General features: G+C 38.2%; 1 protein-coding gene across 3 annotated transcripts; it reads left to right on the forward strand.

Moving 5' to 3' along the window:
• PTGFR (prostaglandin F receptor) lies at window positions 1-27,443 on the forward strand. 3 transcript variants are annotated; one of them, XM_063427969.1, is made up of 3 exons: window positions 1-299; window positions 3,077-3,926; window positions 26,757-27,443. In XM_063427969.1, the coding sequence occupies exons 2-3, from the start codon at window positions 3,132-3,134 to the stop codon at window positions 27,111-27,113; spliced, it is 1,152 nt and encodes a 383-aa protein (XP_063284039.1). In that variant the 5' UTR covers window positions 1-299; window positions 3,077-3,131; the 3' UTR covers window positions 27,114-27,443. The 3 variants fall into 3 exon arrangements, 2 of the variants coding, with proteins under 2 accessions (XP_063284039.1, XP_063284040.1); XM_063427970.1 differs by lacking the exon at window positions 1-299 and adding an exon at window positions 2,524-2,656; XR_010084078.1 differs by lacking the exon at window positions 3,077-3,926 and having other exon boundaries at window positions 26,757-26,843.

Here is a 27,443-nt window from a genome sequence, read left to right on the forward strand (position 1 = left end):
GGACAGTCTGGCCAGACTGTGGAACTGCATTGATTTTATGTTCAGAGTAAGGTACAGTCTGCAAGCAGAGAATTCATCCCAGCTGGCTGTTTATATCGTAGCAGCCAAGGAAAGTGCTCACTCTGGACACTAAGTCTATGCAAGCAAAGATGGGAAAGGGGATACCAGGATTCACAGGAGACCTTGGATTCTAATCCACACTCTCTTTTAGAGAGAGATCAGTCTAAATATATCAACAGCGTGAGGAAAGATGAAAAACTCCTGGACAAGTAACTGTGAGTGGGACCCTCTGATCACAGGTACGATAAATATAAGAAAATGTAATAAAACAGGTTTAAAAAAAAAATTCAAATACTAAATCATATGACAGAATATTGAGTAAAGTGACCAGAAAGTTACAAGTATTATTCAATTTGTTACTGGCTTATTTATATTTTAATTCAGCCCTATGTCAGGCTGGTTTACAATCAATTAGAAAGTTCTATGAACAGCAAAATATTGTACAGCGCTGTACCATGACCAGGCTTTACAGGCAAGTAGTTGTTTTTATATTAACCATCTAGATATACTGAATAAAAATGTCTATCTATCTGTCTATCAATCTATCTATCTATCTTTAACAATGAAAACTAACAGTTAATGTAAATATCTAAAAAAAAAAAAAAGTACTTATTATCAATGTATCTGTCATTTTATTAATGCCGTTGAGGTCTGATGGCAAGGTGTTTTTAGATTATATAACTTATTAGTATCTATTCTAAATGCCAATGAATGTTCTTAACAGCTTGAAAGGCATTGCATGTATATTTGGATAGCAGTGGGTTAATTATACACGTTTAACAATTGTAGACCTGCATCACCAGAGCAGATGTTATAGATGTGATGAAGTAGAGGTAGAATTAGGGGCCAGCACCTGCTCGTAGGACACCCTGGAGACGTTCATCATCGTGTACCCCAATAAATGTTAGGGTACCTTGTTTAACTATTGTATGACACACTGAATGTACTTCTCAAAGAGGATACTTGGAGGATGATACAGGTCATGTGCTGTGCTGTAACCAATTCTATGTCTAACATGCATTTGTATCTCCTGATTTGACCCACAATGTTGACCAGCAGAAGATATTCTAAACTTTGAAAGGTCCTAAGACAAAGGTGTTGATGTTTAGAAAAGGCGAGTGGAATTGCAGTTCATTAGTGATTGAGGTTCCAATTTGGATCCCGCAAAGCAAATGACTAATGACCAAACTAAAACTCCCGGAATATCAATAAATGAGTCCGGTAAATTGCTATTAGCTGGGGAATAAGTGCTCTGTGAGAGCAGTGCTGGCTCGGAGACTGGGAACGTTGTCACCGTCAAGGGACAAGGCTCCCCCACACTGATCTAATTATACAGTTTACGTACGATTAACTTGGTAGTGTTTCGTTTTCTTGAATGCTTTTTCGTTTTCACTGGACCCGAGCCTGGTTAGTCAATAAAACTCCATGCTTTTAAAACAGGAATGAAAAGCTTCTTATATATATTCTCTGGGAGATTATTTACTAAGCAGCAGATTGTAGAGAACCCACAACCAAACTGCAGACCACAACCAAATAGCGGAAATAAGGAGTTTATCCAACTGAGCTAAGTTTACCTGACTTTTGCAATTTGGATGCCAATTAATAGCAATTATTTGTTTAGTTAATGTAGTCCTTGGTGTGTTACCAAACCTCAAATATTGTATTTGGATTAGCCGTGTCTCAGTAAAACAATCTACTAAAAAAAAAGTTATGAAATGGATTGCAAATGTGTTAGAAACCTTTCTAATAATGCACAGCTTATGTCAAAAATAAAATAATACAAAATAAAAATCCAAGCCATAACTATAACAATTACACCCAGGTAGAGGCAGAAATTGATACTTGGTACTCCGATGTTTTTGTCTCTTGGGAATAAAAATGTCAACACTTCCTTTGTGGATGAGACAGGTAAGTCAGTGGATTCAACTTGGTTTATTTACAGGTGTATTTACTAAAGTGAGCATTCGAAGTGTGTTTCAAGTTTCAGACCAAAGAAGTTGAACTGGAAGTATGGCTGAGAATTTTTCAAATTAGGCTATTTTGGCTTTACATTTGAAATTCAAAGTGAATTCTCATTTTAGTAATTAACCCTGTCAGTGTTTTATAATAAAATGTAGATACAAAATAATCTACTTTATATTATTCTGTGAAATAATAAAATGTACCTGTCAGTTGGTTTTAATTTAGAGAATTTTGCATTTCATATATATGTTTTGCTAGCAGACATGTTATCAAATGTATAGATTTTAATTTAATGCCCTTCAGAGTTTGGCCTCTTCCCATATGTCAATCAACCCCGGGCACTAACTCTGTTTGCTGACAGCAAATAGGGTCTAAGCAAATGGTTGATTGACAGACACAACAAGAGAACCCTCCCAAAGCCAGTATTTGTCATGCTTGCAAGGGGAGTATGGGACGCTATGACGTTGATGTACTGGCAGTGAAGGCAGAATGTTGGTGTCATCAGAGAAAACTGACCTACTCGGGGAAGTGTCCCCAAGCAGTGCCAGTTGCTTCAGAGAGAAGGTGGCAGTAGAGAGTGGGTATTGCTGCATTGCTGCTTTGATAATGGTTGCATTGGAGCGAGGGACATCAGGTGAGTACCAATATAACAGCTCAGAAAGCATGGAAATATACAGTGAATAACCCTAATGATTTATTACGATGACAAATTATATAGTTATTGGAAGATGTTATATGTTAACGTGAACCTGTTGTGACAGGTTTCCTTGAAATAAAAAATAAATATAGGAATTAAATTAGTTTGAGTTGTAAAGATGAACATCTAGTGTAATTCTACATAGTATTCAAATATGTTTTTGTTTAGACATCAAACCGAGTGACCACATTTTTTCCATGAGATAAATCCCATCGATAAGGAGTTCAGAGGTTGTTAATGTTATCCTGTGTGTGTTAAAGATTTAGGAGTCCTCTTGTTTTATTTTTGCTAGAAACTTAAATTGTTAAACAACAGATGTTTAGCTAATCACTTTCGTGAAATGTTCTGTATTTACAGATTACGTTCTTGCATAAGCCAGTCAAGATGTTTTAAGTCCTCTGACCTCTCAACAATGAACAACAGTTCGGAAACAATAGTGTTTGGTAGTCAGGAAGCGCCCTCCAACACAACCTACCTCATGGAACAGAAAATATCAGTATTTTTTTCAATTGTGTTTATGACAGTTGGGATAATCTCAAACGGCGTGGCTTTTATCATTCTTATGAAAGCCTACCAAAGATTTCGGAAGAAGTCAAAAGCTTCATTTCTGCTGTTTGCCAGTGGTTTGGTGGTCACCGACCTCTTTGGTCATCTCATTAATGGAACCATTGCTGTTTTTGTCTACGCATTCAACAGAGACTGGATGAGATTTGATCGCTCGAATATTCTTTGCAGCATATTTGGCATGTGCATGGTGTTCTTTGGACTGTGCCCGCTTCTTTTGGGTTGTGTGATGGCAGTAGAGCGGTGTATAGGGGTTACAAAACCAATCTTTCACTCTACAAAAATGACTTCAAGACATGCAAAGATCATCTTGAGTTTGGTATGGCTCTTTGCCATTTTAGTTGCATTATTACCTATATTAACGTTGAGAGACTATCACATACAAGGATCGAGAACCTGGTGCTTCTTAAAGACTGAACAGGTTGAGAACTGGATGGATCAATTTAATCTACTCTTTTTCTCTTCACTTGGGCTTCTGTCCCTTGCCATCTCATTTTTGTGCAATGCAATGACCGGGCTAACGCTACTCAGATCCAAAATGAAAAACCAGCAGTATCGACAGGGACGATCTCATCATATAGAAATGATTGTCCAGCTCTTGGCTATTATGTGTGTCTGTTGTATCTGCTGGGCTCCATTTCTGGTAAGCATTAAAACCTCACAAGAAAATTATGATATCACAACCCCATTCATAGTCCCTCATCTAACCCTATAACTCCTAACCCTACCACTAAATCCCACCTCAAAGTTTAAATACTGCACTACTTTCCACGTCACTTTTAAACTCTAAAACAATCTAACTTTATCCCTAAATCTCTCTAAAACCTAAAACACCCTCTTCCATAGAACTGTGCTCCTTCTACATTCAAGATGTTCTCTAGGTCTCGCAATAGCAATAAGTAGAGAGAGGTATGTGTGCAATACAAAAATACACATATGTTCCGCAGCACCTGCTGGTCTATCAGGGAAGCACTAGGAGAGGTCCTCTATCGTAGTCTTGGTAGTGGCATGCCATCTGTGAATTGGAGCAATAATAATTTTAAAATATTATATAAAGAAATAGTATACAGAAACAAGGTTCCTGTTTGTTCGTAATCCTATTTGGTTCCTATTTGTTTGTAATAGCTACAATTTATGAGCTGGATTTAAAAATACTTTTATCTCAAATGTAAACTTATTATTTTATTTTTTTATCAATGTCTGCACAGTGAGAACAGTGAGTGTAGGGCATGCTTAAGCGCTTACAAACCAATAATGTCATGAAAGTAACTTTTTCTTTGAAGATTCTATTCTGCAATGGATTGATCTAGCCATTTAACAAATGCATGCCTTCATGCAGCTCCAAAAATAATACGCACAGGACATTCTATGCTGACATAAGGTCTTTAGAAACCAGATTGCAATAACAGCAAATTGTAAGATGTGGTCCTTAAGGGGTTAAAGTAAAAAAGACAAGCTGAAATAGCTGTCCCTTTTGTTTTATTGTTGTTACTGTTAAAAACTGACCATCGTCTACTAAACTTTTCCCCCAAGTATGTAAAAAGTGTAGAACTTGTTTGTACAGGGTTATTCACAAAAGTAAGAATTGAGAGTTCATTCAAAGTGAATTTCAAAATTAAGACCAAAGTAGCTGAACTGAGAGCATAGCTGACTTGGAGAGATTTTCCAGATCGGCTATTTTGACCTTAAATTAGAAATTCACATAAAAATTCACTCTAGTGATTACCCCTGTAAAAGGTCCTAAATATTTGTCATAAAAGTCCATTAATTGCTCTGAAACTGCTTCTAGCAATACCTCCTAGACAATGGCTTATTTTTAGGCATGGCTTATTTAACTTTCATTAAACTATAAATCATATGTGTGTATGTAGTTCAATATAGTGCATTCAATGGTGAAACGTACAAGAAAGCCTTTGTACACCGGAGCACTGAACTTTTCACGTCCTCATTGCCAATTAGCTGCTAACTACATAACGCCCCTGCTCATTCCTATTCTGTTTCTCAACTCCATGTTTACAGCACATTAAAGGAACTGAGACAGAGGTTAGTATGTAAAGAAATAAACTGTACAGATATTTGGAACAGATCATTATGTCAGACCACTTACCATAAACCATTTTAACCTTACAAAAACAACGTGGGAGGACAATTTATAAACCAATAGCACACTCAAGTCACTGATTACTATTTTCCAGCTAATTCATTTAGAACAAAATTGCTCACGTAAAGTTCCACGAAGATTTACATATACAATGTATATAACTGTGAAACAAATATACTAAATAGAAAGCATAAAAAAAAAAAAAAAAGAAAAAACAGCATTCATATTTAAATCACCCACAGGCATCTTTAACAATTGCTGAGATCAGACGTTGGATTGAACTTTATGCAGAGTTCCAGTTCAATATCAATCTCGTACAAAGTTGAATATTTGAGTAATTGTTGCAGCTCAAGAACATATTTTTTTATTCAAATTTTAAGACATGGTTCACAGGTAATTATTTTTCATTAGAATGTAAAACGAATGTAAAAACGTAACGAGAGAAGAAAACGTAGCATAGAATCTAAATATAATCCCTGAAACATAAGCTGACTTAAACGAACACATGTTTCTTCTGGAACCATAGAAGAGTGAATAAAGAAAACAAATTTAAACCAAATTTATAGAAAAAGTGCAACATAAGTTAATAGCTACTGCAGCTTGAATAGCTACGTTTTATAAGCTGAATTTATAAATTGCTTTTATCTCAAATGTAAACTTTTTTTTTCCTATTGTCTGCACAGTGAGCATAGTGTTGGCCATGCTTAATAACCGATGATGGTCTATGACATCATCATAACAAATTTTTCTTTAAAGATTCTATTCTATAATGGATTGACCTAACCATATACCAAATGCATGACTTCATTCAGCTCCCAAAACAAAATTTACAGGACATTCTTTATATAAATGTGTCTACATAATTTGGCACTGAAGACTACATTATGATGCTTTGCCAAGGCTTTAAGCAGCATGAACATGCTTCAGAGCACAGTCCATATATATTAGTATAATAAATAATAATAAATTAGTATGACATTCTTCACATCAAGCTAATGAAGCTTCTATATAAATAGGTCTGTTCATACTTCCTGCATAGGTAGTAACTGAGGGGTTACCTGAATTTGTTTTTGTTTTGCAATGTGCTCTCTTTCATATCAGCACGTGAGGCTATATATTTTTCATTTGCCCCAGGCTAATGAGTAGTCTACTTTGTGATGTTTTAATTTATACATTTGTTGTGCTTTTTCTGCCACGTCCATGTCTAATTGTAGGAAAGCTAGAGAGGTTGTTTATTAAATCGTGATCTTATTTTAGAATCGTTTTGGAATGTTCATAGTTATATCCTGGTCTGCCGAAAAGGTTTATAACTCTACCTTAAATGGAACACATTTCCTTTTAGAATGCCACGTCTCCTGCAATTATTTCTGACATTACGGTGCATTTGATGTAATTCTATTTTAAAATTTAAACTCTCCAAAAAGTGCAAATATTGAAGGGTACTATGATGTTCCCCCCCAAATCTTTCTTTACCGATGCTTCCCAAATCTTCTTTCTGGTTAGTTCGGGTTTTCCACTTCATTGGTGACATCTTTTATTAATTATGTACATTGATGTACATTTAAATTATTTCCCATTTATTTTACAATCATAATTTCTACCCAAGGCTTTCCATATAATTTTGGGTTGTAAAGATTTAACATGATGTTTTTATTATATTGTGTGGAAATCTTTCTTTTGATGCAAGATCAAAGTCAGAACAAACTCAGGACAAGGCGTATGTGCTCCCTCTATACAGATGTCTTCTAGTATAATAATTCCATGTTTTTTTCACTATGCTAAATTATTATATTTCACATCCTTTTCGATTGCTAAGATTAAGTTTTCTTTTCTTTTCAAAGGCTATCATAGTAATTAACTTGGATGTGACTTTTTATAAACCACATTTCTTTTTAAGTAGGCTCTTTATATACTTAGTGCGTTTTTACTTTTTACTTGTTCCTTTTAGATTTTCATTTGCTTTGTTGTTGCGTTGTAATATTTTATACCTCCTTGCCTAGATCCAGCACATAAGTAATTATTTGGAATCTTTCATTGTCAAAAATCATAACGCGAGCAAATCACTAAACATACTTGTGGTTGCACAAGGCCACCACGGGGTATTTTTATCCATGTGAGGGCACTCCTACAGCTCGTGGTTGGCGAAGCTGAATGGCAGTCAGATGCGCATGTGCGCTAGTTTGCATACATAAATTTGAAGTGGCACTAACATTCACCCTCTATGTTTGCAAACCCTCCAGTGCCATACCACCTCCAATTTCTTTTCTGTTGACTTTAGGGCTGTCATTAAAAATTGCAGAGCTTCCTACAAAACCAGTTTGAAGAGCCTCTAGCACATAACCCCAGACATGCACATATTCTAAGGCACAGAATTTGGAACAAAAATCACACTGGCAATTCTTTAACCCAAGTGTGAGTAAAGTTAAAGGCTAGTGTAATAATTGTATAACAAATTTGAATTGAAGTTATTGTAAGTTACTGTAACCCTTACCCTAAAATAATACGAATCTTAACACTGGTGTCATTGTTGCCCTAACCCTTACATAAAAATAATAACAAATACGAAGGTCGTGCCAATTTAGAGCAATGAAATTATGTCTGTCAATAGAAAAAAGAAACCCATATGTGCGTTAGACCTGAAAACGCTGGCACCAAAATGGAATCACTGAAATGGTATTCCTGATCAGCAGAATCAAAATGTAATATATTTTGTCAATGCCCTCATTAGCCCTGGAAGCTGCATGTTTCCTATTCCAAAGCATTACCCATGAAGAATTTAAAGTTTAAATACCCTTTAGCTGCAGTCGATATTGTTTAGGAGTATATCAACCATAGAAAATTAAGTTTAACCTAGTACACAGTAGAATGGGCAGTATAATTCACCTGAATTTTCCAATCTATATAAATATTGCATTCGGCATTGTACAGGGTATTACTAGGACTAGCTAATAATGCCACTGTTCTTAATAGCTATTTGACATTTTCTTGCTGTTTAACTCTTTTTACCAATTTATCTTTACAATTCAAACCATTTACTGTAATTCATTTCAAACAAGTAAAATGCCAAGTTAATGTGCAAAAATGGATTATTCACTTCATGCAATTAAGGGAATTTAATGATAACACAAACATAAGGTTAAACTGACAGGAACACTGCACCCTGACCACTTCAGTGAGATAAGGTGGTCTGGGTGCCCAGATATACAGGGTTAGTAAAGCGCTATATCCCAGATATACAGGGTTAGTAAAGACCAGACCTATATCCCAGATATATAGGGTTAGTAAAGAGCTATATCCCAGATATACAGGGTTAGTAAAGACCAGAGCTATATCGCAGATATACAGGGTTAGTAAAGAGCTATATCCCAGATATACAGGGTTAGTAAAGAGCCAAGCTATATCCCAGATATACAGGGTTAGTAAAGAGTTATATCCCAGATATACAGGGTTAGTAAAGAGCTATATCCCAGATATACAGGGTTAGTAAAGAGCTATATCCCAGATATACAGGGTTAGTAAAGAGCCAAGCTATATCCCAGATATACAGGGTTAGTAAAGAGTTATATCACAGATATACAGGGTTAGTAAAGAGCTATATCCCAGATATACAGGGTTAGTAAAGAGCTATATCCCAGATATACAGGGTTAGTAAAGAGCTATATCCCAGATATACAGGGTTAGTAAAGAGCTATATCCCAGATATACAGGGTTAGTAAAGAGCTATATCCCAGATATACAGGGTTAGTAAAGAGCTATATCCCAGATATACAGGGTTAGTAAAGAGCTATATCCCAGATATACAGGGTTAGTAAAGAGCTATATCCCAGATATACAGGGTTAGTAAAGAGCTATATCCCAGATATACAGGGTTAGTAAAGAGCAATATCCCAGATATACAGGGTTAGTAAAGAGCTATATCCCAGATATACAGGGTTAGTAAAGAGCTATATCCCAGATATACAGGGTTAGTAAAGAGCTATATCCCAGATATACAGGGTTAGTAAAGAGCAATATCCCAGATATACAGGGTTAGTAAAGAGCTATATCCCAGATATACAGGGTTAGTAAAGAGCTATGTAACGGATCGCCTGGCACCCCGACTGGGTACCTCCGTTAAAGGATGCTCCTAGTGTTATAGATAAACAGTTACTACCCTGTCTTTGCCAGCTGCCCTCAGAGATGGAATCGAGAGGGCAGGAGAGACAAGGGAGTGTGGTCAGATGGTGGTGCCAGTCCCACCAAAGGGCTTGTACCCAGATAGATTAATGGACCAAAAGAGAAAAGAAAAAGGAAAATCCCCTAAGGGGTATTCCTGCGCTGGCAATAAAGAAACAATGACAATTAAAGTAAAAATAATAACAATTGCCTACATGTCCTAGAGAGTATAGCATAAATATTAGAGGGAAAAAATAAAAAATAATGATAATGAAGGAGCAGGAATATGTTGCCTAAATAATCGTTGTAGTGCCCTTTGTTACACTAATAGTAGGAATAAATCTTTATTAAATCTTCAAATAGTAACAAAGAAACACAAACTTATCCCTATATCTGTATATAGCTGCAGGCAGGAGATACAGAAGACACAGTGATTGGTACTTGAAAAAAAGAGAGATGGATTGCTATCTATCTCAATGTAACAGACAATCCTATTAGTGTCTATAGTTAAGTGATTACCAGTGATGCTGGGCTAGTAGAGGAATAAAATAGTAAAAGGGAGAAGAAAACATCCCCTGCTAAAGAGACCTCTATACTAGTCCCTAGTCTCCTGGAAACACCTTCGAGGGTGTTCGAGGGTGTTCTAAACTAGGTCTGAATCCAGATTCAGACCTAGTTTAGACCTAGTTTAGAACAAAAATCAAACAGGCAATTCTTTAACCCAAGTGTGAGTAAAGTTAAAGGCTAGTGTAATAATTGTATAACAAATTTGAATTGAAGTTATTGTAAGTTACTGTAACCCTTACCCTAAAATAATACGAATCTTATCACTGATGTCATTGTTGCCCTAACCCTTACATAAAAATAATAACAAATACGAAGGTCGTGCCAATTTAGAGCAATGAAATTATGTCTGTCAATAGAAAAAAAAAACATATGTGCGTTAGACCTGAAAACGCTGGCACCAAAATGGAATCACTGAAATGGTATTCCTGATCAGCAGAATCAAAATGTAATATATTTTGGCAATGCCCTCATTAGCCCTGGAAGCTGCATGTTTCCTATTCCAAAGCATTACCCATGAAGAATCTAAAGTTTAAATACCCTTTAGCGGCAGTGAATATTGTTTAGGAGTATACCAAGCATAGCAAATTAAGTTTAACCTAGTACACAGTAGAATGGGCAGTATAATTCACCTGAATTTTCCAATCTATATAAATATTGCATTCGGCGTTGTACAGGGTATTACTAGGACTAGCTAATAATGCCACTGTTCTTAATAGCTATTTGACATTTTCTTGCTGTTTAACTCTTTTTATCAATTTATCTTTATAATTCAAACCATTTACTGTAATGCATTTCAAACAAGTAAAATGCCAAGTTAATGTGCAAAAATGGATTATTCACTTCATGCAATTAAGGGAATTTAATGATAACACAAACATAAGGTTAAACTGATAGGAACACTGCACCCTGACCACTTCAGTGAGATAAGGTGGTCTGGGTGCCCATTGTGCCCATTTAGTCAATTTAAATGTGGTTGCATCAGATCTATTCTTTTTTTAAAACACATTTTTGGTGAGATCTTAGAATGTCAGACATGCGCGTAAAGTGGGTTCAGATGTCTGCATTGGAAAACAGACAAATAAGATCTGTCTAAGGATTCTGGCTACAGCTTTCTATACCATAGATATACAGGGTTAGTAAAGACCAGACCTATATCCCAGATATACAGGGTTAGTAAAGAGCTATATCCCAGATATACAGGGTTAGTAAAGACCAGAGCTATATCCCAGATATACAGGGTTAGTAAAGAGCCATATCCCAGATATACAGGGTTAGTAAAGACCAGAGCTATATCCCAGATATACAGGGTTAGTAAAGAGTTATATCACAGATATACAGGGTTAGTAAAGAGCTATATCCCAGATATACAGGGTTATTAAAGAGCCAAGCTATATCCCAGATATACAGGGTTAGTAAAGAGCTATATCCCAGATATACAGGGTTAGTAAAGAGCTATATCCCAGATATACAGGGTTAGTAAAGAGCTATATCGCAGATATACAGGTTTAGTAAAGAGTTATATCCCAGATATACAGCGTTGGTATATAGCTGTATCCCAGATATACAGGGTTAGTAAAGAGCTATATCCCAGATATACAGGGTTATTAAAGAGCCGAGCTATATCCCAGATATACAGGGTTAGTAAAGAGCTATATCCCAGATATACAGGGTTAGTAAAGAGTTATATCCCAGATATACAGCGTTGGTATATAGCTGTATCCCAGATATACAGGGTTAGTAAAGAGCTATATCCCAGATATACAGGGTTATTAAAGAGCCGAGCTATATCCCAGATATACAGGGTTAGTAAAGAGCTATATCCCAGATATACAGGGTTAGTAAAGAGCTATATCCCAGATATACAGGGTTAGTAAAGAGCTATATCCCAGATATACAGGGTTAGTAAAGAGCTATATCCCAGATATACAGGGTTAGTAAAGAGCTATATCCCAGATATACAGGGTTAGTAAAGAGCTATATCCCAGATATACAGGGTTAGTAAAGAGCTATATCCCAGATATACAGGGTTAGTAAAGAGCTGTATCCCAGATATACAGGGTTAGTAAAGAGCTATATCCCAGATATACAGGGTTAGTAAAGAGCTATATCCCAGATATACAGGGTTAGTAAAGAGCTATATCCCAGATATACAGGGTTAGTAAAGAGCTATATCCCAGATATACAGGGTTAGTAAAGAGCTATATCCCAGATATACAGGGTTAGTAAAGAGCTATATCCCAGATATACAGGGTTAGTAAAGAGCTGTATCCCAGATATACAGGGTTAGTAAAGAGCTATATCCCAGATATACAGGGTTAGTAAAGAGCTATATCCCAGATATACAGGGTTAGTAAAGAGCTATATCCCAGATATACAGGGTTAGTAAAGAGTTATATCCCAGATATACAGGGTTAGTAAAGAGCTATATCCCAGATATACAGGGTTAGTAAAGAGCTATATCCCAGATATACAGGGTTAGTAAAGAGCTATATCCCAGATATACAGGGTTAGTAAAGAGCTATATCCCAGATATACAGGGTTAGTAAAGAGCTATATCCCAGATATACAGGGTTTGTAAAGAGCTATATCCCAGATATACAGGGTTATTAAAGAGCCAAGCTATATCCCAGATATACAGGGTTAGTAAAGAGCTACATCCCAGATATACAGGGTTATTAAAGAGCCAAGCTATATCCCAGATATACAGGGTTAGTAAAGAGCTATATCCCAGATATACAGGGTTAGTAAAGAGCTATATCCCAGATATACAGGGTTAGTAAAGAGCTATATCCCAGATATACAGGGTTAGTAAAGAGCCAAGCTATATCCCAGATATACAGGGTTAGTAAAGAGCTATATCCCAGATATACAGGGTTAGTAAAGAGCTATATCCCAGATATACAGGGTTAGTAAAGAGCTATGTAACGGATCGCCTGGCACCCCGACTGGGTACCTCCGTTAAAGGATGCTCCTAGTGTTATAGATAAACAGTTACTACCCTGTCTTTGCCAGCTGCCCTCAGAGATGGAATCGAGAGGGCAGGAGAGACAAGGGAGTGTGGTCAGATGGTGGTGCCAGTCCCACCAAAGGGCTTGTACCCAGATAGATTAATGGACCAAAAGAGAAAAGAAAAAGGAAAATCCCCTAAGGGGTATTCCTGCGCTGGCAATAAAGAAACAATGACAATTAAAGTAAAAATAATAACAATTGCCTACATGTCCTAGAGAGTATAGCATAAATATTAGAGGGGAAAAAAGAAAAAATAATGATAATGAAGGAGCAAGAATATGTTGCCTAAATAATCGTTGTAGTGCCCTTTGTTACACTAATAGTAGGAATAAATCTTTATTAAATCTTCAAATAGTAACAAAGAAACACAAACTTATCCCTATATCTGTATATAGCTGCAGGCAGGAGATACAGAAGACACAGTGATTGGTACTTGAAAAAAGAGAGATGGATTGCTATCTATCTCAATGTAACAGACAATCCTATTAGTGTCTATAGTTAAGTGATTACCAGTGATGCTGGACTAGTAGAGGAATAAAATAGTAAAACGGAGAAGAAAACATCCCCTGCTAAAGAGACCTCTATACTAGTCCCTAGTCTCCTGGAAACACCTTCGAGGGTGTTCGAGGGTGTTCTAAACTAGGTCTGAATCCAGATTCAGACCTAGTTTAGACCTAGTTTAGAACAAAAATCAAACAGGCGATTCTTTAACCCAAGTGTGAGTAAAGTTAAAGGCTAGTGTAATAATTGTATAACAAATTTGAATTGAAGTTATTGTAAGTTACTGTAACCCTTACCCTAAAATAATACGAATCTTAACACTGATGTCATTGTTGCCCTAACCCTTACATAAAAATAATAACAAATACGAAGGTCGTGCCAATTTAGAGCAATGAAATTATGTCTGTCAATAGAAAAAAGAAACCCATATGTGCGTTAGACCTGAAAACGCTGGCACCAAAATGGAATCACTGAAATGGTATTCCTGATCAGCAGAATCAAAATGTAAAATATTTTGGCAATGCCCTCATTAGCCCTGGAAGCTGCATGTTTCCTATTCCAAAGCATTACCCATGAAGAATCTAAAGTTTAAATACCCTTTAGCGGCAGTGAATATTGTTTAGGAGTATACCAAGCATAGCAAATTAAGTTTAACCTAGTACACAGTAGAATGGGCAGTATAATTCACCTGAATTTTCCAATCTATATAAATATTGCATTCGGCGTTGTACAGGGTATTACTAGGACTAGCTAATAATGCCACTGATCTTAATAGCTATTTGACATTTTCTTGCTGTTTAACTCTTTTTACCAATTTATCTTTATAATTCAAACCATTTACTGTAATGCATTTCAAACAAGTAAAATGCCAAGTTAATGTGCAAAAATGGATTATTCACTTCATGCAATTAAGGGAATTTAATGATAACACAAACTTAAGGTTAAACTGACAGGAACACTGCACCCTGACCACTTCAGTGAGATAAGGTGGTCTGGGTGCCCATTGTGCCCATTTAGTCAATTTAAATGTGGTTGCATCAGATCTATTCTTTTTTTTAAACACATTTTTGGTGAGATCTTAGAATGTCAGACATGCGCGTAAAGTGGGTTCAGATGTCTGCATTGGAAAACAGACAAATAAGATCTGTCTAAGGATTCTGGCTACAGCTTTCTATACCATAGATATACAGGGTTAGTAAAGACCAGACCTATATCCCAGATATACAGGGTTAGTAAAGAGCTATATCCCAGATATACAGGGTTAGTAAAGAGCTATATCCCAGATATACAGGGTTAGTAAAGACCAGAGCTATATCCCAGATATACAGGGTTAGTAAAGAGCTATATCCCAGATATACAGGGTTAGTAAAGAGCCGAGCAATATCCCAGATATACAGGGTTAGTAAAGACCAGACCTATATCCCAGATATACAGGGTTAGTAAAGAGTTATATCCCAGATATACAGGGTTAGTAAAGAGCTATATCCCAGATATACAGGGTTAGTAAAGCGCTATATCCCAGATATACAGGGTTAGTAAAGACCAGACCTATATCCCAGATATACAGGGTTAGTAAAGAGCCATATCCCAGATATACAGGGTTAGTAAAGACCAGAGCTATATCCCAGATATACAGGGTTAGTAAAGAGCTATATCCCAGATATACAGGGTTAGTAAAGAGCCGAGCTGTATCCCAGATATACAGGGTTAGTAAATAGCTATATCCCAGATATACAGGGTTAGTAAAGAGCTATATCCCAGATATACAGGGTTAGTAAAGAGCTATATCCCAGATATACAGGGTTAGTAAAGAGCTATATCCCAGATATACAGGGTTAGTAAAGAGCTATATCCCAGATATACAGGGTTAGTAAAGAGCTATGTAACGGATCGCCTGGCACCCCGACTGGTTACCTCCGTTAAAGGATGCTCCTAGTGTTATAGATAAACAGTTACTACCCTGTCTTTGCCAGCTGCCCTCAGAGATGGAATCGAGAGGGCAGGAGAGACAAGGGAGTGTGGTCAGATGGTGGTGCCAGTCCCACCAAAGGGCTTGTACCCAGATAGATTAATGGACCAAAAGAGAAAAGAAAAAGGAAAATCCCCTAAGGGGTATTCCTGCGCTGGCAATAAAGAAACAATGACAATTAAAGTAAAAATAATAACAATTGCCTACCTGTCCTAGAGAGTATAGCATAAATATTAGAGGGAAAAAATAAAAAAATAATGATAATGAAGGAGCAAGAATATGTTGCCTAAATAATCGTTGTAGTGCCCTTTGTTACGCTAATAGTAGGAATAAATCTTTATTAAATCTTCAAATAGTAACAAAGAAACACAAACTTATCCCTATATCTTGGTACTTGAAAAAAGAGAGATGGATTTCTATCTATCTCAATGTAACAGACAATCCTATTAGTGTCTGTAGTTAAGTGATTACCAGTGATGCTGGGCTAGTAGAGGAATAAAATAGTAAAAGGGAGAAGAAAACATCCCCTGCTAAAGAGACCTCTATACTAGTCCCTAGTCTCCTGGAAACACCTTCGAGGGTGTTCTAAACTAGGTCTGAATCCAGATTCAGACCTAGTTTAGACCTAGTTTAGAACACCCTCGAAGGTCTTTCCAGGAGACTAGGGACTAGTATAGAGGTCTCTTTAGCAGGGGATGTTTTCTTCTCCCTTTTACTATTTTATTCCTCTACTAGCCCAGAATCACTGGTAATCACTTAACTATAGACACTAATAGGATTGTCTGTTACATTGAGATAGATAGCAATCCATCTCTCTTTTTTCAAGTACCAATCACTGTGTCTTCTGTATCTCCTGCCTGCAGCTATATACAGATATAGGGATACGTTTGTGTTTCTTTGTTACTATTTGAAGATTTAATAAAGATTTATTCCTACTATTAGTGTAACAAAGGGCACTACAACGATTATTTAGGCAACATATTCTTGCTCCTTCATTATCATTATTTTTTATTTTTTCCCCTCTAATATTTATGCTATACTTTCTAGGACATGTAGGCAATTGTTATTATTTTTACTTTAATTGTCATTGTTTCTTTATTGCCAGCGCAGGAATACCCCTTAGGGGATTTTCCTTTTTCTTTTCTCTTTTTGTCCATGCTCCTAGTGTTTCCTGAGGCCTCCAAGCACTCTGGCAGACACCACAATCATTTACTATTTATAGATCAGGGTGGTGCAGTAGACATTGCTTACCTAGATTTCAGTAAGGCTTTTGACACTGTTGCACATAGAAGGCTTATCAATAAACTACAATCTTTGAGTTTTTATTCCAATATTGTTGAATGGGTAAGGCAGTGGCTGAGTGACAGGCAACAGAGGGTTGTAGTCAATGGAGTATATTCGAAGCTTGGGCTTGTCATCAGTGGGGTACCTCAGGGATCTGTACTTGGACCCATTCTCTTTAATATTTTTATTAGTGATATTGCAGAAGGTCTTGATGGTAAGGTGTGTCTTTTTGCGGATGATACTAAGATATGTAACAGGGTTGATGTTCCAGGAGGGATAAGCCAAATGGAAAATGATTTAGGTAAACTAGAAAAATGGTCAGAGTTGTGGCAACTGACATTTAATGTGGATAAGTGCAAGATAATGCATCTTGGACGTAAAAACCCAAGGGTAGAGTACAAAATATTTGATAGAGTCCTAACCTCAACATCTGAGGAAAGGGATTTAGGGGTGATTATTTCTGATGACTTAAAGGTAGGCAGACAATGTAATAGAGCAGCAGGAAATGCTAGCAGAATGCTTGGTTGTATAGGGAGAGGTATTAGCAGTAGAAAGAGGGAAGTGCTCATGCCATTGTACAGAACACTGGTGAGACCTCACTTGGAGTACTGTACACAGTACTGGAGACCCTATCTTCAGAAGGATATTGATACCTTAGAGAGAGTTCAAAGAAGGGCTACTAAACTGGTTCATGGATTGCAGGATAAAACTTACCAGGAAAGGTTAAAGGATCTTAACATGTATAGCTTGGAGGAAAGACGAGACAGGGGGGATATGATAGAAACATTTAAATACATAAAGGGAATCAACACAGTAAAGGAGGAGACTATATTTAAAAGAAGAAAAACTACCACAACAAGAGGACATAGTCTTAAATTAGAGGGACAAAGGTTTAAAAATAATATCAGGAAGTATTACTTTACTGAGAGGGTTGTGGATGCATGGAATAGCCTTCCAGCTGAAGTGGTAGAGGTTAACACAGTAAAGGAGTTTAAGCATGCGTGGGATAGGCATAAGGCTATCCTAACTATAAGATAAGGCCAGGGACTAATGAAAGTATTTAGAAAACTGGGCAGACTAGATGGGCCGAATGGTTCTTATCTGCCGTCACATTCTATGTTTCTATGTTTCTATGAATCAGAGAAGCGTATAAATCCTCTCAAGCATATGAATGCTGTAGACAGTTGAATAGGAAACCATACAAATAGGTTTACACTCCTAGCAGTCAAACTGGAACAGCATACAATAAATCCTCCCCCAATCCAATAATGAGACGACACTTCACTTTGAGGATTAAGCAGGAACTCTGGACTGGCACATCCAGCCTGGCTTTTATTTCCATCTCACACATACAGGCCACACCCAGGGGGAGGCATAAAACAACCAATAGTATCACGGGTGCAACCCACACATCCCCTCCCCTTAGCCTGAGAGATAATCCACTTATTATACAGTTTAAAACATAACTTTTACACAATATCTATAACTTCTACAGTATTCGTGTCACAAACATAAAACATACATTTTCTTAATCAGCAGACTTCAATTAGTAACACTCTCAAAAATCATCCCAATCCCTCCAGTACATCAATAGTTAGCTGGAGGTCCCTTTATGACCGACCGCAAGCACATTTTCCTGCCCAAAACAGTTCCATGGATTTGGGCTGTGCGGTCGGTCAATTACTGGCATAAAAATAAAAAGTCCCATTCGAAGTGTGGCCGGTACTTCGACTTTAGTCGAAGTGTCGAAGTGGAGTTGCTGTTAAGGGTCGGCGGTGTTCGAAGTTAAAATGGCCACCGCCACGTGGTCCTTTGTCCGATGCCGGCCACTTCGACGACTTTGACAACTTCGGTAACTTCGGCACTTCGACAGCGTCGACAACTTCGACAGCTTCGACAGCTTCGACAGCTTCGACAGCTTCGACAGCTTCGACAGCTTCGACAGCTTCGACTGTGTCCGAAGTGCCATATAAAAAAGTATCAATCTTTCCCCAAAGTATTTAAAGGGCTAGGGACAGTATTATACAATTCACATGCCCAAAAGTAGTTCTTAACGGGTCAGTACATTATGGTAGCAGTCCATAAGCCCCAATGCAGTCCCTTAAAGGGCAATACCTCCCAGGGACCATAATCACTGGGCAGGAGGCTAGCAACCAGGCTTCTCCAGTTCTCAGTGGCGAGGTTGGTTCCGCCACAAGCTATATCCCAGATATACAGGGTTAGTAAAGAGCTATATCCCAGATATACAGGGTTAGTAAAGAGTTATATCCCAGATATACAGGGTTAGTAAAGAGTTATATCCCAGATATACAGGGTTAGTAAAGAGCTATATCCCAGATATACAGGGTTAGTAAAGACCAAAGAAAAGAAAATGTTACTTGCGCTTTCTCCTTTAATCCCTATGTATATTTAGACAAATGGAGGTCATTTAGTTGCTCCAATGGCCATTGGAGGGATGCCCGCCTGCCAACGTCAAGGCAGACCCCCCTAAGCGGGTCCTAACACTGACCCTTCAGCCTGCTTCCTTGAGCTTCTGGCAAAGATATCTCTAATGAGACAGAAAGGGGTATTTTTTATATACACCCCTTTACTTATTAACCCTTAATAGGGAACACATGGGATGGGTAGCAGCATTGTAACCAGGCTGTGTGATACAAAGTAAATACAAATACAAAAAGAGAAGTCCTGCGCTTAAGCAGCTAGGACTGCAACACACATCAGCCCCAATATGTAGTAAAAACCAAAGAAAAGAAAATGTTACTTGCGCTTTCTCCTTTAATCCCTATGTATATTTAGACAAATGGAGGTCATTTAGTTGCTCCAATGGCCATTGGAGGGATGCCCGCCTGCCAACGTCAAGGCAGACCCCCCTAAGCGGGTCCTAACACTGACCCTTCAGCCTGCTTCCTTGAGCTTCTGGCAAAGATATCTCTAATGAGACAGAAAGGGGTATTTTTTATATACACCCCTTTACTTATTAACCCTTAATAGGGAACACATGGGATGGGTAGCAGCATTGTAACCAGGCTGTGTGATACAAAGTAAATACAAATACAAAAAGAGAAGTCCTGCGCTTAAGCAGCTAGGACTGCAACACACATCAGCCCCAATATATAGTAAAAACCAAAGAAAAGAAAATGTTACTTGCGCTTTCTCCTTTAATCCCTATGTATATTTAGACAAATGGAGGTCATTTAGTTGCTCCAATGGCCATTGGAGGGATGCCCGCCTGCCAATGTCAAGGCAGACCCCCCCTAAGGGTTAGTAAAGAGCCAAGCTATATCCCAGATATACAGGGTTAGTAAAGAGCTATATCCCAGATATACAGGGTTAGTAAAGAGTTGATCTAAATCCCAGATATATACATATAAGCCAAACCTTCTATTCAGACATAGGTGTTTTTGATGGATAAGTTAGAGCATAGTTAGTAATTTTACCTTTAATATTGTGTTAGTGTAATTTAATAACACATTCACCTGTTACTTTAAGTGGACTTCCCAGGGTCCTTAAGACAGGATGCACAAATTAGTGTCAGGAAGCACTCAATCAATATGACATTGAAACTAAATAAACCCCACTTAGCTTGCACTGACAAATAAAACCCTTTTCTGCGGCATTCTGTACACATCTCAGAAGAGAAAACATGCCTATTCACACCTCTGTGTTTTGGTTCAATCTTTATCCAAAATCCCTGTAATTTAACCTATGGTTAACACTAAAACAAAGCAGGCTTATGGGAAATGTAGGATTGCCAGTGATGCTTGAAAACGGAATGTTACTGAGAAAAGAAAACAATTTTATCTACAAAATCCGAAATCATAAACCATGTTGCACTAGTTTACATATCAGAGAAAACCAGAGGATAGTGAGAGACATATTTATGAGTTTGAATGTATTTTTTTTTTTTAAATAAAAAGTATGAAGGGTTTTTTCACTAAACTGAGATTTATGAAAGTGAGAAGAATATTTCAGATTTTAGGTAAAAAAATGCTCAGCTGGTAATGCAGCTGAATTAGAGAATTATTTTCAGCTCAGCTTTTCAGCTCAGCTCAGGTCTTAAATTGAACATGTCACGACAGGTTAACCTTAAAGGACCACTCTAGTGCCAGGAAAGCATACTCGTTTTCCTGGCACTAGAGTGCCCTGAGGGTGCCCCCACCCTCAGGGACCCCCTCTCGCCCGGCACTGGAAAGGGGATAAATCTTACCTTTTTCCAGTGCTGGGCGGAGAGATCTCCTCCTGCTCTCCTCCTCAGATCCTCCTCTTCTCCTCCCCGTCAGCTGAATGCGCACGCGCGGCAAGAGCTGCGCGCGCATTCAGCCGGTCACATAGGAAAGCATTCATAATGCTTTCCTATGGACGCTGGCGTGCTCTCACTTTGAAAATCACAGTGAGAATCACGCAAGCGCCTCTAGCAGCTGTCAATGAGACAGCCACTAGAGGACATAGGGGGAAGGCTTAACCCATTCATAAACATAGCAGTTTCTCTGAAACTGCTATGTTTATGAAAAAATGGGTTAACCCTAGAAGGACCTGGCACCCAGACCACTTCATTAAGCTGAAGTGGTCTGGGTGCCTAGAGTGGTCCTTTAACATAAATCACCCCCCAAAACATTGACTGCATCATATCCTACACCATATGCATCAAAGTAGATATCATTTGCATTGAAAATGAGTTAAGGTGAGTTTTAAGAATTCCCCTCCTATGTGACTGAGCACTGTCATTTACTCAGCTTCACAGACGTTACTCTCCTGTAGCACCCACCTCCAGTCCACCTACACTCCACCTAATTGCCTCTGTGATGCCAACACGCTGGCACTAACAGAATCTAAAAGGGCATCCCATAGCAACCACACCTCATGTCCTGTGGGAGATCTTTTCTGCTCTCTCTTTTTAGTCGATTCTTTGATAAACACTCTATTATGATTCATTGACCGACAGGCAGGAGACATATTTTTAAATAGGTTTTCCTCCCAATCTATACATTTACTAGCACAATGTATATGAGAAATTGTATTTTCTTTCTTAAGAGAATACGTTATAGGTACCTTGATAAGTACCCCTTCATCTTTAAATTTCTGATCAATGTGAATCAGTTTATTGAATCACCTCCTAATTGACTTACACTCAACTGAAAAATAAAATAAATTCACAGTTATCCCATACCCACATAACAATTACAGTAAAGCACCAATTATCAATATAAGATGTTCCAATCACCATTCCCAATATCTGTCCACTACGTTGCCACTTTAATCAGGGCCACTTACATAAATGTATACATAAATATTGTATTTGTTGTAGTGTTTGGAATCCATTATACCAATACAAGAGAAAATTAAATAGTTTTCGCATCTACATTCTAACAGACATGTATGCAGAATATTGGTATATTTTGTATATAATATTTATTTAGAGCTAACACGTATACTTAGCACATTACCGAATACGTTATAGCATTCCAAATAATGATAAGTGTAATAATTATAGAAACAATTTAATGCAAGGACAAAGTAGTTTCATATAAGCCTCTAACTCATGCTCTCATAAAAGGAGTTTTGGCTAGAAAATAATGTTTTGTAGAATTCTGTACACGTCTCTGAATAGGACAACATCATTTAGAGCAAACTATCCACACCTCTTGTTTCGGTTCACTCTTCACTCAGAAACCTTGCTTGTAATTTAACTCAGCCGTAATTAACATATAATGAAAACCTAAGAAACAGGTGTATAGGAACAGAGACATTGTTATGAAACTTGTATTTACAATCTGGTTCCAATAGAATCTGATGATATCAGATACAATTGCACTGTTAGGTCACAAGTAGATGTATATCTTTCTTAAATGGTTATTCACTAAACACCAGAAGTCCAGATGGACAGGATCCTGAGAAAAATGACCAAATTCCGACCACAATGACAATTCTCTAATTTACTAAAGTCAAATACAGTCAAAATGCAGTCAAATATGCAGCAATCACCCGAATGCATTCATTGTTCAGACGAAAATCAGTGTTTCACAAAGTATAGGATTTGGACGTTTCACAAAGCACCTGTTTTACACAAACTCAGAACCGAATGTCTCTGTCAGGATGCACATTCACTTACTGTGAATTAGTGAATGATAATTTCGAGCCCTCTTTGCTCGGGCTGCTAGGGGGCAAGTAGTTTAAAAACCCATGGCAACATTTTACCATTCTCTTAATGTTTCCTTTTTTCTCTCTCTTCCTCTTTCAGAATCTGTTCTTCTTTTATTCATTTCTGATCTCTTTCTCTTTAAAACATTTTCTTAAAAAAAGTAGGGACTACTTTGTTTTATATATTTTTCCTACCCTTGACGATCTTTACAAAGGGTGGAGCTTAAGACAAGCTCCACTTACTTTGTCAAGGTGGTGGGGCTTGTTTTAGGTACCAACCTTTCTCAAGATGACCAAATGGCCAAGCATAGAAAAAATACATAAGTCAAAGAAGTCCTTACTTTGTTTCATGTTTTAAAGAAAAATAGTTCAGAAATTAAAGAAAAGAAGAACTGATTCTAAAATAGAAAAAAAAAGAAACTATAGGAGAAAGGCAGGTGGTTTGAGGGTACAGAGACACTTTGCGGTGGCTGGTCAGAGCTTGCTAACCATTAAACATGAAAAGGACCAAATAAATAAATAAAAATCTTTGGGAGTCAATACGTTTTTGCATCCCTTTGTCTACACCTGCCATGCGGCAAGAGAGGGCTATTCATCTGGGAATGTTCAGTGCTGGGGCAGGAGGACAATTCATCTGGGAATGTTCAGTGCTGGGGCAGGAGGACAAACCATCTGGCAATGTTCAGTGCTGGGGCAGAAGGACAAACCATCTGGGAATGTTCAGTGCTGGGGAAGGAGGACAATCTATCTGGGAATGTTCAGTGCTGTGGAAGGAGGACAATCTATCTGGAAATGTTCAGTGCTGGGGTAGAAGGACAATCCATCTGGGAATGTTCAGTGCTGGGGGAGAAGGACAATCTATCTGGGAATGTTCACTGCTTGGGCAGAAGGTCAAACCATCTGGAATGTTCAGTGCTGGGGTAAAAGGAGAATTTATCTGGGAATGTTCAGTGCTTGGGCAGAAGGACAAACCATCTGGGAATATTCAGTGCTTGGGTAGAAGGACAATCTATCTGGGAATGTTCAGTGCTGGGGTAGGATAAGAATCCATGTGGGAATGTTCAGTGCAGGGTCAGAAGATCAATCCATGTGGGCATATTTAGTGCTGGGTCAGAAGGACATCTGGGACCATTTAGTGCTAGGGCAGGAGGACAATCCATCTGGGAATAGCATGTATATTATGTAATTCAGCATGTCTCTTTATGACTGTGTGTAGTTGCAGGGCTGCCATCAGAAATTTTGGGGCCCCTGACAAAGCTCAAGGTCTGGGCCCCCTGGGGCCCGCCCCTGAGTCTGCTCACAGGGCTCTTCCGCTAACAAGGATGCAGTACTGAATTTAGTGAATGTGGTGTGGTGTTGGTAGATGTATAATTAGAATGTGTGTAATGGACGCAGAGTGCATGTGTAAAGTGGACACAGGGTGCATGTGTAAAGTGGACGCAGAGTGCATGTGTAAAGTGGATGCAGAGTGCATGTGTAAAGTGGATGCAGAGTGAGTGGAAAATGGATGCAGTGTGTATAGTGGATGCAAATTTTACATTTATGTAATGGATGTAGTGTTTGTGTGTTTTAGATACAGTGTGTGTAGCGGATGCAGTGTGTATAGTGAATGCAGAGTGTGTGTTTGTGTCATGAATGTAGTGTGTGTATAGTGAATACAGAGTTTGTTTGTGTAGTGGATGTAGTGTGTGTTTGAGTAGATGATGTAGTGTTTGTGTGTATTAGATGCAGTTGGTGTAGCGTATGCAGTGTCTGTGTATAGTGAATGCAGAGTGTGGGTTTGTGTAGCAAATGTAGTGTGTGTGTGTCTTAGATGCAATCTGTGTATAGTGAATGCAGAGTGTTTGAATGTGTAGTGGATGTCTTGTGTGTATAGTGAATGCAGAGTGTGTGTGTAGTTGATGCTGTGTATACAGTGAATGCAGAGTGTGTGTCAGTGTAGTGTATGCTGTGTGTGTTTGTGTAGATGATGTAGTGTGTGTGTATATTGAATGCAGTGTGTGTGTAGTAGATGTTGTGTATGTATAGTTAATGCAGAATGTGTGTTTGTTTTGTGGATGCAGAGTGTGTGTTAGTGTAGTGAATGCAGAGTGTGTGTTGATGTAGTGAATGCAGAGTGTTTGTTGGTGTAGTGAATGCAGTGTGTGTTAGTGTGGTGTATGCAGAGTGTGTGTTAGTGTAGTGAAAGCAGAGTCTGTGTTTGTGTAGTGAATGCAGAGTTTGTGTTAGTACAGTGAAAGCAGACTGTGTGTTAGTGTAGTGAATCTAGAGTGTGTGCTGGTGTAGTGAATGCAGTGTGTGTTAGTGTAGTGAAAGCAGAGTCTGTGTTAGTAAATAGTGAATGCAGAGTCTGTGCTAGTGCAGTGGATGCAGAGTGTGGGTTAGTGCAGTGAAAGCGGAGTGTGTGTTAGTGTAGTGTATGCAGAGTGTGTGTTAGTGTAATGAAAGCAGAGTCTGTGTTAGTGTAGTGGATGCAGAGTCTGTGTTAGTGCAGTGAAAACAGAGTGTGTGTTAGTGCATTGAATGCAGAGTCTGTGTTAATGTAGTGTATGCAGAGTGTGATTTAGTGTATTGTGAATGCAGAGTGTGTGTTAGTGCAATGAAAGCAGAGTGTGTGCTAGTGTAGTGTATGCAGAGTGTGTGTTAGTGTAGTGTATGCAGTTAGTGTAAATGTTGAGCAAACTAGGGGGAAAAAGAGCTTTCTTCACATTAATTTTAATACATGTTATTCCCCCCTACCTGCTTCTTACCTGGTCAGGTGCGTCTGGGCAGATTCCATTCCATGGTGGTCCCATGGCATGGTAAGGCCTCCAGCTGCCTGTATGCTGCTGTGGGGGCCCAATGCACTCCGTCTGTTCAATACAGCTCCCCTCTTTAACTCACGCGAGCATGGCTTGCGTGCCGCGTGGAGTGTTGCCATGGTATCCCGTGGCAACGCTCTGTCGGCCGCGGGTCTCGCGAGGGTTAGAGAGGAGCTGTAAAGTAAGGATGGAGTGTGTTGGGCGATAATCGCTATATACATGTGCACATAGGGAATGTGGGGCCCTGGAATGCCAGAGCAGTCCATGCCCCCCAGGACCGTCTGACCCGTGACGACCTGATGGTGGCCCTGTGTGGTTGGCTGTGTATATCTGTGTATGTGTGCCTGGCAGTATGTATATGTATGTGTGTTTATTGTGTGCCTGTAGAAGTGAAGAGTCATAAACACCCCCAAATACCCAACAACAATGCAACTAGACATGAAAAAACACTGACATACACAGCTAAATAACCGCACCATGCCTCACAGAAACTTACACAGAAAATACGGTAACCTGGCACACAAGCACACACATACTAAAAACACTCAGAGGCTGTATAACAAATATACAATACACACTCACATAACGGCACACTTATTGACACACATATATATATGCATATGCACTTTTTACAATTAATTCTGAACTATGACACAGATAATGAGAATTTGGATTTGGACACATTACAAACATCATAACATGAAAAATGATATTGAGAGTTTTATAATTACAAAGAGAAAGAAAGTCTGGCAATTTCAAATATTCATTGATGGTTCAAATTAGTTTGTAACAGTAACCAGGCTTTTTCCATCTTACTCCAGAACTTCAAATATCTGAAACATAATGCTACCAGTATTTTTCTATGTCCCAGACTGAAGCTGATGTGCTGTAATTAGAAATTTAACATATGCATCTGGTTTAACACTCACTGCTTGTTTTCCCCTACAGATAACAATGGCTAACATTGGATTAAATGGTGATTCATTGGAGTCTCGGAAGACCATCCTATTTTCTCTCCGAATGGCCACATGGAATCAAATCTTAGACCCTTGGGTTTATATCCTTCTGAGAAAAACTATTCTCAAAAAACTTTTTCGGATCACGAGGCGCTGTTGTGGTGTAGAAATGATTCGTATACACACGTGGGAGTTTAGTTCTTTTAAAAACTCTTTAAAAGTGGCCACCATCTCTGATTCGTCTGGCTGTACAAGAACAAACACTTTAAACAACTCCAGAAAAGTTAGCACCAATCAAAAATCAGAGCTAACTGAAAACAAACAATCATTTATTTTGAGTGAAATCTAGTGACGTTAATGAGGGTTGTATCATCCCATATACGATACAATCAATTCTTGAATCGAAGGCAAAGATCCATGAATTACATTTACTAAAGAGGAGTTAGTTTTGAAAGGTTCAAATGTGAGCACTAAATACAAGCCAATGTATTTTAGCATAATCTTTTAAAGCTCGGATTGTGGGAATGGAAGTTATTATGAGGGACTCTCAATGAGCCTTTTGAAACGTAACAAAAGTCGCTGCTACCTCTGAGGTCTATGTAATTTTGCAGTCTCTTGCACAATTCTCTGGCACACAATCTATTAAAAGGAACGTGGAACAAACCGTATTGTAAAATCA

The sequence above is a fragment of the Pelobates fuscus genome, chromosome 7, assembly GCF_036172605.1.
Source record: "Pelobates fuscus isolate aPelFus1 chromosome 7, aPelFus1.pri, whole genome shotgun sequence".
NCBI classification, from domain to species: Eukaryota; Metazoa; Chordata; class Amphibia; order Anura; family Pelobatidae; genus Pelobates; species Pelobates fuscus.